A 15,776-nucleotide genomic window follows, 5' to 3' on the forward strand; every position below is an offset into this window, starting at 1 on the left:
ATTGCCCGGGCCCTTTTGAGACGGCCCAGTGCCCTGTTACTAGACGAAGTCGCGTCGGCGCTGGACTCGGAATCCCAAAACTCAGTCCAAGCTGCACTCGACCAAGCTGCAAAGCAGCGCACGACAGTTGCCATCGCCCATCGCTTGAGTGCTGTCCAGAATGCGGACCTCATCTGGTTGCTGGAGGACGGCGTGGTTGTTGAATCTGGAACACACGCCGAGCTCGTACGAATACGAGGGCGTTATTTTGCCATGTTGAGGTTACAAAACCTAGAAGCATAGATGATACAACCTTCGGCTGAAACTTCTCCAAGTTCCTTTGTTTATCTACACAATACAGAGTAGACATTATTCAGTTGAGGCTTGAGAGTAGCAACTTCCTGTGCTCGCTATTCTCATTATGTGGGCGTGATTCATCTCTATAATAGCCAGAAGAAATTGGTGTACCAGTGTAAAATAGCACAGTGTGTTGATTTCGAACACTCGCCGACGTTCAGATTCGCTCTCACTTAGTATCGTTTGAACTGTCCCGGTTGCCGCATTATCGATCAATATGGAGGGATTTCCGCGCTCTCTCTTGACTATGGCCGCAAAATATGATTGGGTCGAAGCTCCAAGAGGCATGATTCTTCAGTCCTAGCTACCAAAATCGCTGGTCGAAGTAGGCTGGTAGTCAGTGCGAAGGGAGGACTTGAGATTTCAATCAAAATAAGATAAAGTGTAAAGATCAATTCCTGTCTCAGGCTAAAGTTGCAAAATCCAGTCTCTTCAAAGGTTGACTACAAGTCCAAAATTTAATAAACGGTCTTAAAAGATGAGCAATATATGTGCATTTGCCAGTCCAAAAAGTGGTATCAATATCTAATCGCAATTGCAATCGAGGGGTCCGCTTCGCGCATCAAACAAAACTCAAGCTAATTCATATAGCGAACATGAAGGTTTCCAAACAAAAAGGGACTTAGTGTATATGCATGATAACTTTTAAAAGAAAAAGTTGAAAAGAAGAAAAAATTATTCATGGCTAGCTAAAAAAAAAGACAATCATGGTCGCATGACAGGCAATAACCCGAGGACCGAGCAAACGAATCGCTTAGTGCTTCTCATTAAAAGAATCTTCAGCCTCGCTCTCAGCAGGTGGGGGTAAGGTGAAGGTATCCTGTTTGGCAGAAGACGCATTCTTCTCCATACCCTTAAACATGGGGCTGGTACGGTGGAAGTATGTGTGCACGTGGCCCTCGAGAAGCGAATCATCGGTGTCAAGAGCGTCAGCAGCATCCTTTTCGGCAGACTTGGCGGCCATAGCTGTCTCCCACTCGATGCGGTACTCCTCAACCTTCTGTTGATAGTCGAGCTCGGCATCGTAGTAACGGCTCTTGCGCAAGACGTAGCGCTCGTACCAGGACAGGTGCTTGGGGTGCACGGCAGGACCGTGGTAATCTTCCTCACGGCCCTGGCGAAGGTATTGCCATCGGCGCTCCTGCTCCTTCAAGTCCAGACCAGTGGTGTCGGGAAGGAAGAAGGCGGTGATCACAGCACCGGCCAGACCAAACCAAGGCACAACGTAGAACTTGGTCTGGGTATCGATGTAGTTGTACAGGACGGCAGCAAGAAGGGCACCGGCCTTACCCCAGGCAGCGGACATACCGTGAGCGGAGGCACGAATGGGGGTGGGGAAAACCTCGGCAGCGACCAGGAAGGAGACGGAATTGGGACCGAACTGGTTGAAGAAAGAGCTGAGGAAGTACATGGTCTGGAAGGACTTGATGTTCTCGGGGCGACGGTAGTACTCGAAGTTGAAGGCGGGAACGATAAACAGAATGAAGCAGAGCATGAAACCAATGATCTGCATCCACTTGCGACCGTACAGCTTGTTGTCGATCATGAAAGAGGCCAGGTAGTATCCGCACAGAGACACGCCGACATTGACCAAGTTCCACAGCCAGGTAGGCATGACGGAGTTGGATGCGGGGCTGATGACCTTGATGAACTCGCTCTGGAAGAGCTTGTTGCCGTAGAAGAAAACATCATTGGCGAACCAACCGCCAGCAGTTGCGAACATCCGGAATCCGAAGTACTTGAAGGTCAGCTTCAGGGACTGGGCATCATAACCAGTGACGGACGCCTTCTTCTTGGCAGCGGTAAGTTGCTTGCTAGCAGCCTTCATGTGGTAGGCACGGTAGTACACAAGCCACAAGGTACCGACGGCAGGAATAGCGAAGGAAACTCGGTACGTCCACTGAACGGAGACGGCGGAGTAAGGGTTGTTGCCACTACCGTGGTGGAAGCAGAGCAGGAGGATAATCAGAATAACCTGGTTGAAGAACTGACCCCAGCCCTGCATCAGGAAGGCGCTGGTGACCTTGCGGCCACGGTGCAGGCGATCCTCTTTGGTCGAGACCTTTCCAGAGCCGATAGCGTTTTCCATACCACTAGTGGCAGTCATGGGGTATTCACCACCAACACCGATACCGTAGATGAAGAGACACCAAGCATAACAGATGATCCAGCCATTCTGGGTCACACCCCAAGCGGCAGTCAACATGACCAAACCGAGAAGCATGATCACAGCATCCTGAATCAAACCCCAGCGACGGCCAATCCTAGTCCCAGTGTGTTAGTATACGACCTCTCATTACCCCATGGGTTAATATAATTGTAGCTTACCAGTCACCCAAGACTCCAACCAAGATCTGACCCACGATGATACCGATGATCTCGAGGTAGTCGATGGCGTAAATCCACTGCTGGTTACAGGTCTTTGCGTGTTTCCAGCAATCAGGGAAGGCGGATTGGAAGAGAGGCTTGACGTTGCCGATAGAGAAGAGCACGTAACCCTCGAGACCGAGACCAGCACCAGGCAGGACCATGTTGCGGAAGTAGTAAGAGACGGGGGAGAGAGGGTCCACCTTGATCATAGACCAGATATCACTCAGCTCTCGCTTTGCCTCCTTGTTGTTGTAGGAAGTAACGAAGGTGATCTTCTTCCACAGAGGGAGATCAGCCCAGTATGTGCCCTCGGGGGTGTAGCTGTCATCGGGACGAATGAGAGAGTCGAAAGCACCCTTCTCATGGATATCCATGTCCTCAAGAGGGTTGTGGTCCCCGGACATGTCGGGCCCATGAGGGGCACGAGGACCAAAGTCGGTCATGGTGAGAGTTGTGGGAGATATTCAGTCAAAAAAGTGGTCGCGTGAGCAAAGTAATTGACTAGTAACAGACTCAATTGTGGAGGAAGGGCAGAGTCAAATTGACCACAATGGTTTGGAGAGAGTGACTTCGACCCAAGAAGGTGGCGATGTGACTCTCTTATGTATTTAGAAAGGAAGAAGGGAAGAAGAAAAAGTGAGAAACGAGGAAAAGCGAGAGACATGCAACAATGAGTGGCGTCTCTCCACTAAGCCAAGGATTTAAAAAAAAAAAAAAGTCAGAAGGCGAAGAACCACTCTATCTTGGGGTCAGGGCCCTCACAACGATGGGTCTCTCTTTTTTACTGATTTTTGGTTTTCCGGAAGCGGATTTTGGACATTTTAAGTGGGTCTAAGTGGATCAGGTGGAGTATTGATGGAGATCCCGGTAACCAATCAACTGAGCACGTGGGGGCAGTATCTCATTTGTGATTGTCACCGCCTGCAGTTTATAGTAGATCTTCGCTTTTTTTTCGCGGGGGCGAATTGAATATTCCTTTTGTACATACAAAGTAGTAGGATATGTGTACATTAATTTATATACATATTACATGATGTGAATAGTATGGACAATTATGAACTGTACTCCGTATATATCCATAGATATATATAGCATCTATGCATTACTAGACTATGCAATACCAATGGGATGCCGGACAAAAAGTGGCTACTTTCTAAAAACCTCTATCCAAAGGTATATCCTTTTATCCCACTTTCACAGCAGACTTTCCGAGGTAATTATTTTCCCTTTTCCTACAAAAAGTCGAACAACAACTCCATATGGGACATAGTACGGACCGCATCTGGCCCCATTTGACGTAGTCGAGAGAAAATCCGCTAAACCGACCCCCGGCATCCCGTTCTATGCAGGGATCTCTGACCAATCAGAGAGCAGCATTCGACCATGTGCAACTCCATTCTCCGCACCTTCCCTCGAAACCTGCACCCTTACCTACAACACGTGTTATCACGTTGCGTGTCACTGTCCTACATTCCGATCTATCCGACATATTTGACTGAGAGATGAAATGATTTATCATCGATGCGAGTTACCCAGCGAAAACTGCTTCGATTGAATCCAAAATTGTCTACTATCGACCATATACGACCAATTAACGCGTCCAAGATCGACCCATGCAAGCATGGCTATCTTAAGAGCTTCAAGGATTCTTGGCTAAAGCTTGCTTTAGTTCAAGATCAGCCCAGGATTACCCCCAAGCAATTTGGAAGGCTTGTCAAGCAATAAGCGCCCGGGCAAAGGCGTTGCCAAGTCAGCTTCTACAATGCTTGGTCCTGCATGGGATTTGCTTATAGCACGCACGTGCTCATATCTATGGTCTGTCGCAAAAATCATTTCTCTTTTTTTTTGGTGGGCGAACCCCGAGGAAACTTTTGTACTCCACTCAAGCTGTATGATATACGCCATGATATATGCCCTGCAGACCAATTGGGGTGGTTTTCCCCCTATTTCCACTTTGGTTTTTCAGGGGCGCATTCTCTACTTTGTAGGTACAGAGTATATGGGCATATTTGGTGTGGATACCTGGATCTCCTGGATTGGGATATCTCAAAGTCCCGATGACTTGGATTATTTTATTGTTAACTGCTCTGGAATTCCGCCCTACAACGCACGATATTACGTCCCTTGCATGCTGCATACGCTAAATGTCTTCTAGAAGAACCTTTGTTGTCATCCTGTTTCCACGACGTATGAAATGCATGTTTTGCAGGAATTTGTCTCCAGATGTTGTGGATCGTATGGTTTCACGGGTACACGGCACTGCATTATACATATTTAGACACTTGACTAAGTAGGAAGGTATATAGTGTTTTAGTATCTTCACCAATAAATCCACTCAAACGAACCCGTGGGCGTTCAAAATACTTCAGAAGCTTAGTGGTCAGATCCCACAGTGCTTGTTTTCTCCTTCCCATCTCGTGGCGCGTCTAGACCGGGGCATAACGCCCTGCAGCTACTAGATCTGAAATGTATTGGAAGAATTCCACCAAAGTACAACATACGTTGGTGTTCTAACACATCAGAACTAGGCACTTTCCAAATTTGGGTGTTGATGAAGCCACTACCAATGTTTGACTTTGGTTTCATTTCTCGCATGTCTCTTACTTTTCGAGGTTGCATATTAGGTTCACGTGGTTGTCTTACTTCCCCCTATAGGGCCGAAAAGCTACGTTGATGGCCTAGTAAGTGGCGTTCTAGCGATGTGATTGGAAGGGATATTGAGATATTTAATGGAGATCATCCTACTGTGCCATTATCGACGTCGTCTGATCTATGTTGTATTACATCTTCTTTTTGTGTAATATCCTACATATGCATGCTTATCTTTTACCCAACAGGTGATAGGTAAATAAAGTACATAAGTATCCGACATATCAGCCCTGAATTTCAACTCGACATTTAAAGTTGACCATATACCTAGGTAGGTAGCCCTGGAGGTGTACAACTTCCTGTGACTAATGCACCGACAACCTTAATGTCATCTCCGATATCCTAAATAGGTCTACCTAGGTCTACCGAGGTATAATGAGAGGGCCACGTTGAGCTGAAGGGTTGCAATGTGAGATAAATTGAATAGCTGAAGAAGCAAGAACCTATGAGGCTACGGGAAATAACACGAGAACTATCACGCACTATCGCTTGTCCAACTACACAACCGGGAACTCTATAATTCCGTCACGGGAGGCAACATTTTATGAGCTTCGAGTGTTACACGGATAACAAACCAAGAGAATTAGGAAGATGACTTGTCTTTGTGTACTGCTCCTGTTTACACGTTGATCCATTCTCCCCACCTTGGCAGCATCTATAGAGCAACCCACGGTGGTAAATTATCTTTAATTACTCATGTTCCCTATTCCCAATAACAGTGAGCTGGCCAAGCTGTACTCTTAAGGCTTTGGGGTCGTATTTCCAGAATGAAGTGAGTTATTCTACGTGATAGATGGTAGATAATGGTAGGATAACTAAAATGAGACACTTTGAGCTGACAGTAGTGGAATTATATGCTCATAAAATAGAACATCTCTGGGTGTTTCTATGACATATATATTTCTTGTTGCTTCCAGTATATATCAATAATCCGAAAATGACAATAGTTGTTATGTGACTTCACCCTTTGACGAACGTCTATATAGCCTGTTATAGACGTTTAAGAGATGTAATACAATTAAAGATGTCTAGGTGGAGATGATATCGATGGATCTCCTCCACCTCACATTTACATTGTTCGCGAATACCTACGGGCGGATATAGCGGCACATCGAACCACTGGCATTTGATTGGCTAGACGTACTGACTAATTCACCGCCCGGGGTGCCGAGGTTCTTCCCGAGGCCTCCGCCTGGTTTCCGCGCCTCCCGGTTTCCATGAGAATAATATCCACGGATGGATACTTTTGGTTTTCTGCCAAGGTTCTTACCATTCTTTAATATAATTTAGTCTTGCCATAATTGTGGCAAATACCCAGTGTGGTACTAATAGCAAATTGTACGATATCGACATTGTCCGTAGAGAATATGTAGCTTCATACAAGAGGGCTATACCTGACATATATATACATGTAAGCCTAACACCGATTTCTGCCTACTATCAAATCAGCTTGAAGGGAAAGAAAAGAAAGATGCGTTACAAGTTGTTTAATATGTTAATTCTGAATATATGATGTAAACATGTAAAGAATCCTGAAAAACACCCCACATAAATATAGTATTCAAAACCCTAATCATTCTGTTTGCTTCAAGCAGACATGTAGTTACTAATTTTTATAAAGATTGATACTAGGCAATTGAAACTTCATTTACACTAGATATCTTCCTATATCCTCCCTAGCTACCTTTTGAGTATTAAGAAAATTGAGATTATGATTATGTCGTGTTGAAGTGCCTTTCGTATTGAGCTGCCATTACCTACGGAGTAATCCTTACCCTTTGCTAATCTGATTTGCCGAAATTATTCCAAGATTTTCTGCCATGTGAGAACCAATCAACTACTAGTTGTCCAAAGTGCCGCTATATCCCTCCGTACAGGAACATACCTACGTACGCAAATAGGTCGGATCATAGTGATAAAGGCTCCTTATTCTTCGGTATTTATCATAATAACTAAATATTGTTCGTGTTGATGAGGACATTAAAGGGCTTAGTGGGTGTCAGACTGCCCAGGTGCGTTTCGAGCCTATTGAGCCGAAGAATCTAGTAAACGGCTTGAGAATTTAAGGATTTTGTGTCGAGGCACAACGGCATTTCCAGAGATATCGAACCATTCTAGGAATTGGCAAAAGAGCACGTGCAAAAGGCGCCAATCTGGGAAGTGGCCAGTGCAATGGATAAGAATGAACCTCCCCCTGCCGCTGACGTCAAAGTTCTTGGGACCTACTATATATAACCCTGACAGACCCCTTCTTCTCTGAGATTTATCCCTTTAAATCAGCCCATAGATAAAGATTCATATTTAAACCAATTCATCAAGCCCAAATCTCACGAATAAAACACATGTGCAATGTCAATAAAAAACAAGGGCGATGTCGACCTACAAGATCCTTCGTGGCTGGCAACATTCTGAACATTCCTGAAGCGGGCAGGACCATACCCATTCCCTTCCCGCCCAGCCATCATGCCTGGGCTACTCCGTAGTTTACTTACATTTTTCAATAGTCAGCGAGGCCTTCTACCCGATCATGTGTGATGCATGCATTCCATGGGGAATCAAATTTCGATACTATGCAGAACTGTGCCTCCGCCCTTTCTAACAGCCCACGTCCGGAATGAAGCCATCGTGAGAAATCCAGATCCCGATCATCCCAAATGTCCCAATTTCCAGTACGGTATGTATATAAGGATCGTGAAGAGGGCAAGAATCGCAGATTCGGAGTCTCATTGAATATCGAGTTACATCATCTGCTGAGGTTATACCATTACCAACAACAATATCACCTTCCTTTAACATACTGCATACTGGATCCAATTACATCTTGCAGGAATCTAGCATTAGACCAACACACACACCCAATTCACCATCATGTCGGACCTCAAGAGTCTATTCCCGACGGTGACAGTGTTTATCGCATTTATAATCACCATCCTATGTCTCTTCGCAGGGACGCAGAGAAACTTCCTCTATGATGTGGATATATTGACAGTAAGTGCGATCGCCTCGAACTACTCTATATATAAGTGGCAGATAGATGCAGAAGACTGACCTGGCCCTATCCATTTAGCTTCGCACACCTACGGGCAGCATCGGCATTGGAGTCCACGATTTCTATTCCATCCACATCTTGTCTCACTGCCAAGGAACATTGGGAACGACCGAGACCGGTGTAGAAATCTCACGCAACGTGACCAAATGCTCGAACCGCACGCTTCTATCCCCCTTTGACCCGACAGAGGCCTGGGCGAAGGATATCACCAGCTGGGGACTGGAGTGGCCGCGCGTGATCAGCGATGACTTCCACGCTTTAAGACTGACAAGCAAAGTCATGGGCGTCCTGTACTGTATGGGGATTGGAGCAATGGGTGCTGCCATTCTCGTACGTGCATGGACAGGTCTCGCTCCACGACCAGGCCAGGGCCCGTGTGAATTTTTGTTTTTCATAGTGAGTTACCTGAACACGATCTGATTGTGGGATTGACCCCCCTACATAAACTCTGTGCAGGAAGTATACTTCCTAGTTCAGCGTGGTGCATTTTCGGATATCGCATTCCCCAACATGCGATCGGTGACTAACATGGGAATCATTAGCTCGGATCCATCACCATCAGCATCGCATCCATAATCGCAACTGTCATCGCATTTGAATTCGTCGCTTTGATTAATGCTCACGGCAAGGGCTCGAACGTGTCAGCCCATTACGGAGAGAAATTTCTCGGGATGACTTGGGCCGCGGTGGGGCTGTTATTCACCGGTAGCGTTGGTTGTTTTGTGAATGTCTTTATTCACGAACGGACTGCGTATGCGCCTGCGCCCGTCGAAAAGGATATAGAGGGGTAATCAGCGAATCCCCCCAAAAAAGAAAACTTACAAGGGAGCGGTGATGTTAGCCAGTCAGAGAGCGCAGGTTTCAGACGGGGGACGGAGGTCGGGGAAACTCGCACAATATTTTGAATATACCAATTCCATTCCATAGAGAATAATGAATCAAACGATGCTAACTTAGGACGATATATCGCGCAACCAATAGAGAATATTCAATCTAGCCAATCTGACTAACTGTTTCAAGCTAATTTGCAGAAGTTGCCAATCCGGCCACTTGCTTTTTGCGGGATATCTGAGGGTTATGGTATTGGGCCAATGGCCGAGCCCCGGAGGTACCGCGAGGGTTAGGTTCCCCCTAACTTCCAGGGGCTAAGGGATATCGGGCAGTGCAACCAGGCAGCCATCTCCGTCTAAGTATCCCGTACTCCGTACTTTGTAGGGGGGCTAGAGCATAGAAGACAATGGATACACTTCGAATCCACCCTGGCTTTGATAGGGGGGTCCGGGACTACATAATGGGAAGGGAAAAAAAAAACTGGGTCGGGGGGCTGTCAACCGTTCATCCGACGTCACCACATGTGGATATATCAGTTGGTTTTCTATGAGGATCCAGAATAGTCTTGAAATGTCATGAAATATCCTTGAATATCCTTAAAGAAATCATTATACCTCAAACCAATATACTCAATAATTATCCCCGTATATGGCTCAGACTCCGAGGACCACTGTACTCCGTTGCTTTTTCCCGGTTTGTCGGCTTGGTTTCTCCGAAGCCTACATTTGCCAAGATTCCTGTCAAAGCGCGAGAGGTATTGACGAATCTGAGCGGGTTTTCCCGGTGATTTCATTTCTTTGTTCGCCGGTGAGTGGTTCAGGCTCTTAGGAATGCGCATGCAATGAAGTCTATAAGGCACTCAAAAAGGTATAGTGTATGTTCTAATATGCCTCTACTGCGCGGTAATTGGGAGTATATGGGGTTGCACAGACACTAAAGGAGGGGAGGGAAAGAGGAAGTGTAACATCTCTCGGGTCAATAACCCTCTCGTTTACAATAATAGAGGGAATTATAGAAACAAATAATTAGAATATAATGAAATTATCCCAAAATAATCGAATTATATTCATGATGCTCTCATGTTCCAAACAAGGCGGAGACCAGTCCCGTAGCCCAAATATCTATGAAGTCATCGTCATATTTCTAGGATATTCCAAGTATATACATAGGGCTTGGATACTTCCTTCCTTTCCCCCTCTTACTTAAATACCTGCATTTTCCCCCTTCGATTGGAAAGAGCAACTTAAGCGATATACACTTTATCTACTACTTCTACTTCTACCTCTTACCTCTTACCTCTCTCTACCTCTCTACCTCTTACCTCTACTTCCCTCTTCTACTCCCACTTCCACTACTACTCTTCCACTTTTAATACCCTACAAACATGATGGAGAAGAAAGCTATTCATTTCGGTGGTGGTAACATCGGCCGTGGCTTCGTCGCCGAGTTCCTTCACGCTGCTGGCTATGAGGTCGTCTTTGTTGATGTCATGGATGCCATCATCAATTCCCTACAAAACACGAAGTCCTATCAGGTTACCGAAGTCAGTGATAAGGGTGAGACTACCAAGACCATCACCAACTACCGTGCAATCAACTCCAAGACCAATGAAAGCGATGTGATTAACGAGATCGCAACCGCCGACATTGTAACCTGCGCCGTGGGCCCGAACATCCTCAAGTTCATTGCTCCCGTCATTGCCAAGGGAATCGATGCCCGCACCAACGCCACGCCGCTAGCCGTCGTTGCCTGTGAGAACGCCATCGGCGCCACTGACACACTACACCAATTCATCAAGAACAACACCGATCAGGACCGTCTCGACTCTATGTCAGACCGAGCCCGGTTTGCCAACTCGGCCATCGACCGTATTGTACCCGCTCAGGCCCCTGACAGCGGTCTCAACGTGCGCATCGAGAAGTTCTACGAATGGGTCGTGGAGTCGACACCCTTCGGCGAGTATGGTCACCCAGATATCCCAGCTATCCACTGGGTTAGCAACCTAGAGCCCTACATTGAGCGCAAGCTGTTCACCGTCAACACCGGTCACGCGACTGCAGCCTACTATGGCTACAATGCCGGCAAGAAGACTATTGCCGAAGCCCTCAAGGACTCGCGCATCCGCGACATTGTCCGTGATGTGCTTCAAGAGACTGCCTCCCTCATCGTCGACAAACATGAAATCAGCGCTGCCGAGCAGCAGGAGTATGTCGAGACCATTATCACCCGAATCTCGAACCCCTACCTCGAGGACAGCGTGGAGCGTGTGGGTCGTGCCCCAATTCGTAAAGTGTCCCGTAAGGAGCGCTTCATCGGCCCGGCTTCCCAGCTGGCCGAGCGTGGCGGAAAGTTCCAGTCACTGATGGGCTCCTTGGAAATGGCTCTGCGGTTCCAAAATGTGGAAGGTGACGAGGAGAGTGAGGAGCTGGCCAAGGTCCTCAAGGAGAATTCGCCTGCCGATGCTGCTGCCCAATTAACCGGCTTGGAGCGGGATCACCCTCTCTTCCCCCATGTGGTCAAGGTCGTGGACGTCGTACAATCCGACACAAAGTAGGCGTCTTCCTCCTCATACCAGCCTCAAAACAACATCCTAACTCCGATTTCTTTTTTTTTTTTTCAGAGAGGCAGGGCAACCGCGCATTTGATTTCGCTTTGACTGAAATTCAACTTGCATGGGATATGGCGAATACCAGGTACACGGCGCGATGGAGAAATGGGATCAGTGCTTTTAATATGACTTCACGAATTGTAGTATGAATAGCGAATGGACAATTAAATATTTTCAATCCTTTCCTCTCTAAAAAGTAACCTCACAACTTACTATCAACCCAAACAGGCTTCCTCTTCTCCACAAAAGCCCTAAGACCCTCCTTAATATTCTCTCCTTCATACAACCTCTTAACCCAAGTGTCATTCAACATCACTGTAGCCTCATCCGCCCCAATCCCTTCCCACCCCAACTTAACTCCTTCGCGACTAACAAGCACCGAATCAGGACTATTCCCCGCAATCTCACCAGCAACCCCCAAAGCCTTCTCCAAAACAGCCCTACCGACCTCCTCCTCCCGATCCGTCTCGCTAACCCCCACCACAGAATTAACAAGGCCCCACCTCTCCGCTTCCGCAGCCCCAACCGTCCGCCCCGTAAGAACCATCTCCATAGCCCGCTGCTTCCCGACAGTTCGCACCAATCGCGGTAACGCACCCGCAAGAGCAACAACTCCACGCTTCACCTCCGGCAACGCAAATACCGCCCGCGAAGACGCAATCACTATATCGCTGTTGATGATCATCTCCGTGCCGCCGCCGAGACAGAGTCCGTTCACCGCGCAGATCACGGGTTTCTTGCCTTTTCGTCGGGCTAGCCCGCCGAACCCGCTATTTGGAACAGGGGTTATGGAGGAAGAGCTGGTTGCTGCTGATGAGGTGCGGTTGTTCCATTCTGGAAGTGGGGTTAGCGGGGTCAACGGATGGATTGGGGTATTTGTTTTCGGGGATTGGGGATTGGATTAGTATGCTTTTTTTTTTTATATTGATGCATATTTATGAATGAATGGCTTGTTGGCTTACCTTTTAGATCAGCGCCGGCGCAAAACGCCCGTCCCTTTCCGGTTAGGATGCCCACGCGCAGGCTCGGCTCTTCGTCGAGCCATTCCCAGACTGCGTGGAGCTCTGCGTGGCCTTGGGCATTTATGCAGTTCAGCTCGCGGGGTCGGTTTAGCGTGACGAGGAGGATGTGGGGGGCTGGGAACGTGAGGGTTGCGTGGACTGGTATTGGGGGTTGGATTGTGAAGGGTGGCATTTTGATTTTATTGGGTGAGGATTTTGCTGGGATATTGGGGTTGAGCTAGGAGAGAGGATGAGTACGAAGGAATGAAGGAAATGATATAAAAAACAACAGGTGATCCTCAGGAGTTGGGGTTGCTCGTAAATGCGGAGAAGCTATCCTGGGCATAGATGCCGAGGGCCGATGAGTGTGGGGATGATTACTATACTCCGTACATATGTACTACATATCTCACTTTGGTGGAGAATGGCTTTGGGAGTGATATTTATTGACTCTTTTCTTGAGACCAGGTAGATGATAAGTCTGTAGGTTACTGCCATTGTACAATTATACGAATTACAGGTGTTATTCTACCTGTGACTTATGTTGACAAGTTCCAAGATCAACTGTCCGCCCCGTCTCCCAAGTTCCCTATGGACGCCAGAAAAGAAACGCCCCCGAACAAAATCACAATTAGATTTGGATATCAATAAACTAAGAAGTGATTACAGCATGTAATGGATCTGGCGCACCTACGCCTTGTTGATCCAACCGCTGTGTACCATGAAATCATAAATTCGGCTGGTTTTGGTGCCCTCAATCTAACCGAGTCAGTAAGAAATGTGCATTTCAAAATTCGAGTGAGAAACATACCTTGCAAATTATCCGTGCATCTTTCTTCTTCAAGTTGCCGCCCTGCTTCATTGCTTCCTTCAAGAGTGTCTCCTTGATGACCAGATATGGCTTCGGCATCAGACGTAGAACATTGCATACCTCTGCTTCTTCCTTCGTCAGGAGGTGCAGGTCGGCAGCAGTTTCATTGTCCAGCTTCCACGGTGGCATACCGCTTAGCGGAGGCACCACGTATTTCGTCTTTACCGGCTGTGGGGGAGGGGCATCCCCATCGACAGCGAAGGCGCGATCGAAATCATTCAATGGTTCGTCGGCAGAATCCGCCGGCGCATGAGGATTGGCGGCTTTTTGCAGTCGCAGCGGCAGTTCGGGCGTTGTAAGCTGGATTGCTGCCGCTGGTGTCTCTGTGAGCTGTGTCTGCTTAGGGCGATTACTGGCAAAACGGTCAAATGACCCTTGAGGAAGCAGTCGTTGCACGCGCTGTTGCTTATCCTGCTCGTATTTCTCGCCTGCTTTCAGGTCACCGATGCCCATCTGTCGCCATTCTTGAAGCTGGGCGATAGCTAAGCGGAGGTTGTGCTCGTACTCCAGACCCTTATTGACGTCTTCAAAGTCCTTGCAATTCATCATACGTGCTAGTGGCTTTGCTTTGTTCAACAATTCTCGCTCTTCCTTAGACCGTTTCTTATCTAAGGCGGTGTTCTTTCGGTATTCGAGGAGGTTGTGCTCGAAAAGGATTTTCTTGCGCTCTGTACGAGCTGTCAGGCGGGAATTGTAGATGTCAACGACAGTCATCTTGAGCTCGGTCTCTGCATCTGGTTCGCCGTTTTCATTGAGTCCAGCCCCAGGCTCAAAGGTCATGTGCTGCACCGCTTCTTCGGCATCGTTCAAGAACTCAGTCTCAAACTCCAGTCGTCCCGGCATGTACCCCTGCACTTCGTGGCATGCCGGCACACTGGCGGTCGGCTTCTGCTTTGGTGTGGTTGGAGGTGCTGCCTTAGCTGCATCTTTGCGCTCTTCGATGCGTCTCTTCTTGCGCGATTGGAACTCTTCTTTGGAGATCGACTCCGGTAAGCTCCTATCGTCTGGATCGGCGCGATCCGCGAGCGGGAAGTTTGCGCTCTTAATATATGTGTCGTAGTAGTGATCTCGCACTTCATCCTTGCTGCGGTAGCCACCAATGTGGTCTGCGATGTCTGCCCAGGAACCCAACCCATAGATTTCGGCGCCTTCTAGCAATAACAATTCTTCGTCGGCACCCCAATCCCCCTGGAAGATGGGGACTGAGTTTTGTTCAATCACTTGGAATGGATGTGTGGCGGGGTCATGGTTTTTGGAGCTCTTTCCGGCTGAGAAGCAGGGGACACAGAGGTCGTATTCGGGGCAAGTGGGATGAGAACACGAAATGCGAACCTATGCGATGTAATCGCGTCAGTCTCTGAGTGAAACAATAGACTTCCAAATAGTCATGACACAATGGCGTTGATACTTACTGTTGATGTAACATCAATAGAGCACACATCGCAGTGGAACTTGGTGCCGGCTTCGGTGCCGCGCGAGGCGGTCTTTTTGCGTATCACACCCATTATCCCACTACCCCTTTCATCGCCCGCCTTGTCAGCTGTTGTATTGAGAGACTAACTAGACTCAAATGTCTGAAAATACTAAAGTTGCAGTTGACAAGGTGAGGTGAGATCTTCTGGGGTAGGTGTCTCCGCACTTCGGAGCGGGGAATATTCCGAAGCTTCGCAAGGATCTTGAGGTAAAACGATACAGCTATGATCCAAGCTGAATCTCAGACTCTCCTTCGCTCTGTGGAGTCAACTGCCTTGATTGTTAATGGCGTGGAAGTTGATGCGTCGTTGACCCTTGTGGCGGAGCAGTGGCTGAGGCTGATTAATTACTGTACCTTTATATAACTGGCATGTGACAAATTTGACCAATCAAACTGGTAATACTAGGTAACCTATAGTAAGCTACGTATTCCGATTACAGGGGGGCACTTCCCCTCTCTCATTCTCATTTGATCTTCAATCTCTCCGACTCTTTCTTATCCTTAGTTGTGCTTCCAACGGATTTCAAAAGATAGTGGTGGTTGTTTTTGTCTTGACTTCTCTCCTTTTGCGTGTGTGTGATCTGTGT

The 15,776-nt window shown here is 47.5% G+C and overlaps 5 protein-coding genes across 5 annotated transcripts; 2 read left to right on the forward strand and 3 right to left on the reverse strand.

Annotated features, from left to right (window-relative positions):
- Positions 1 to 1,090: 1,090 nt before the first annotated feature.
- N7479_003678 (putative MFS phosphate transporter) lies at positions 1,091 to 3,149 on the reverse strand (the record flags this gene model as incomplete). Its single annotated transcript, XM_057251375.1, has 2 exons — positions 1,091 to 2,600; positions 2,665 to 3,149. The coding sequence occupies 2 exons, from the start codon at positions 3,147 to 3,149 to the stop codon at positions 1,091 to 1,093; spliced, it is 1,995 nt and encodes a 664-aa protein (XP_057110700.1).
- A 5,074-nt stretch (positions 3,150 to 8,223) lies between these two features.
- Positions 8,224 to 9,195, forward strand: N7479_003679 (Actin cortical patch SUR7/pH-response regulator PalI; the record flags this gene model as incomplete). The annotated part of the gene is made up of 3 exons (XM_057251376.1): positions 8,224 to 8,343; positions 8,423 to 8,800; positions 8,947 to 9,195. The coding sequence occupies 3 exons, from the start codon at positions 8,224 to 8,226 to the stop codon at positions 9,193 to 9,195; spliced, it is 747 nt and encodes a 248-aa protein (XP_057110701.1).
- Positions 9,196 to 10,622: 1,427 nt separating this feature from the next.
- N7479_003680 (mannitol-1-phosphate 5-dehydrogenase) lies at positions 10,623 to 11,789 on the forward strand (the record flags this gene model as incomplete). Its single annotated transcript, XM_057251377.1, has 1 exon — positions 10,623 to 11,789. The coding sequence occupies one exon, from the start codon at positions 10,623 to 10,625 to the stop codon at positions 11,787 to 11,789; it is 1,167 nt and encodes a 388-aa protein (XP_057110702.1).
- A 256-nt stretch (positions 11,790 to 12,045) lies between these two features.
- Positions 12,046 to 13,037, reverse strand: N7479_003681 (enoyl-CoA hydratase/isomerase family protein; the record flags this gene model as incomplete). The annotated part of the gene is made up of 2 exons (XM_057251378.1): positions 12,046 to 12,677; positions 12,806 to 13,037. The coding sequence occupies 2 exons, from the start codon at positions 13,035 to 13,037 to the stop codon at positions 12,046 to 12,048; spliced, it is 864 nt and encodes a 287-aa protein (XP_057110703.1).
- Positions 13,038 to 13,534: 497 nt separating this feature from the next.
- adaB (chromatin-binding transcription regulator ADA2) lies at positions 13,535 to 15,220 on the reverse strand (the record flags this gene model as incomplete). The annotated part of the gene is made up of 3 exons (XM_057251379.1): positions 13,535 to 13,603; positions 13,656 to 15,047; positions 15,128 to 15,220. 3 exons carry the CDS (start codon positions 15,218 to 15,220, stop codon positions 13,535 to 13,537), a joined length of 1,554 nt encoding a protein of 517 aa, XP_057110704.1.
- Between the last annotated feature and the right edge of the window lie 556 nt (positions 15,221 to 15,776).

This window comes from Penicillium vulpinum, assembly GCF_028829585.1.
Source record: "Penicillium vulpinum strain IBT 29486 chromosome Unknown utg000002l_segment0_segment0, whole genome shotgun sequence".
Taxonomy (NCBI): Eukaryota; Fungi; Ascomycota; class Eurotiomycetes; order Eurotiales; family Aspergillaceae; genus Penicillium; species Penicillium vulpinum.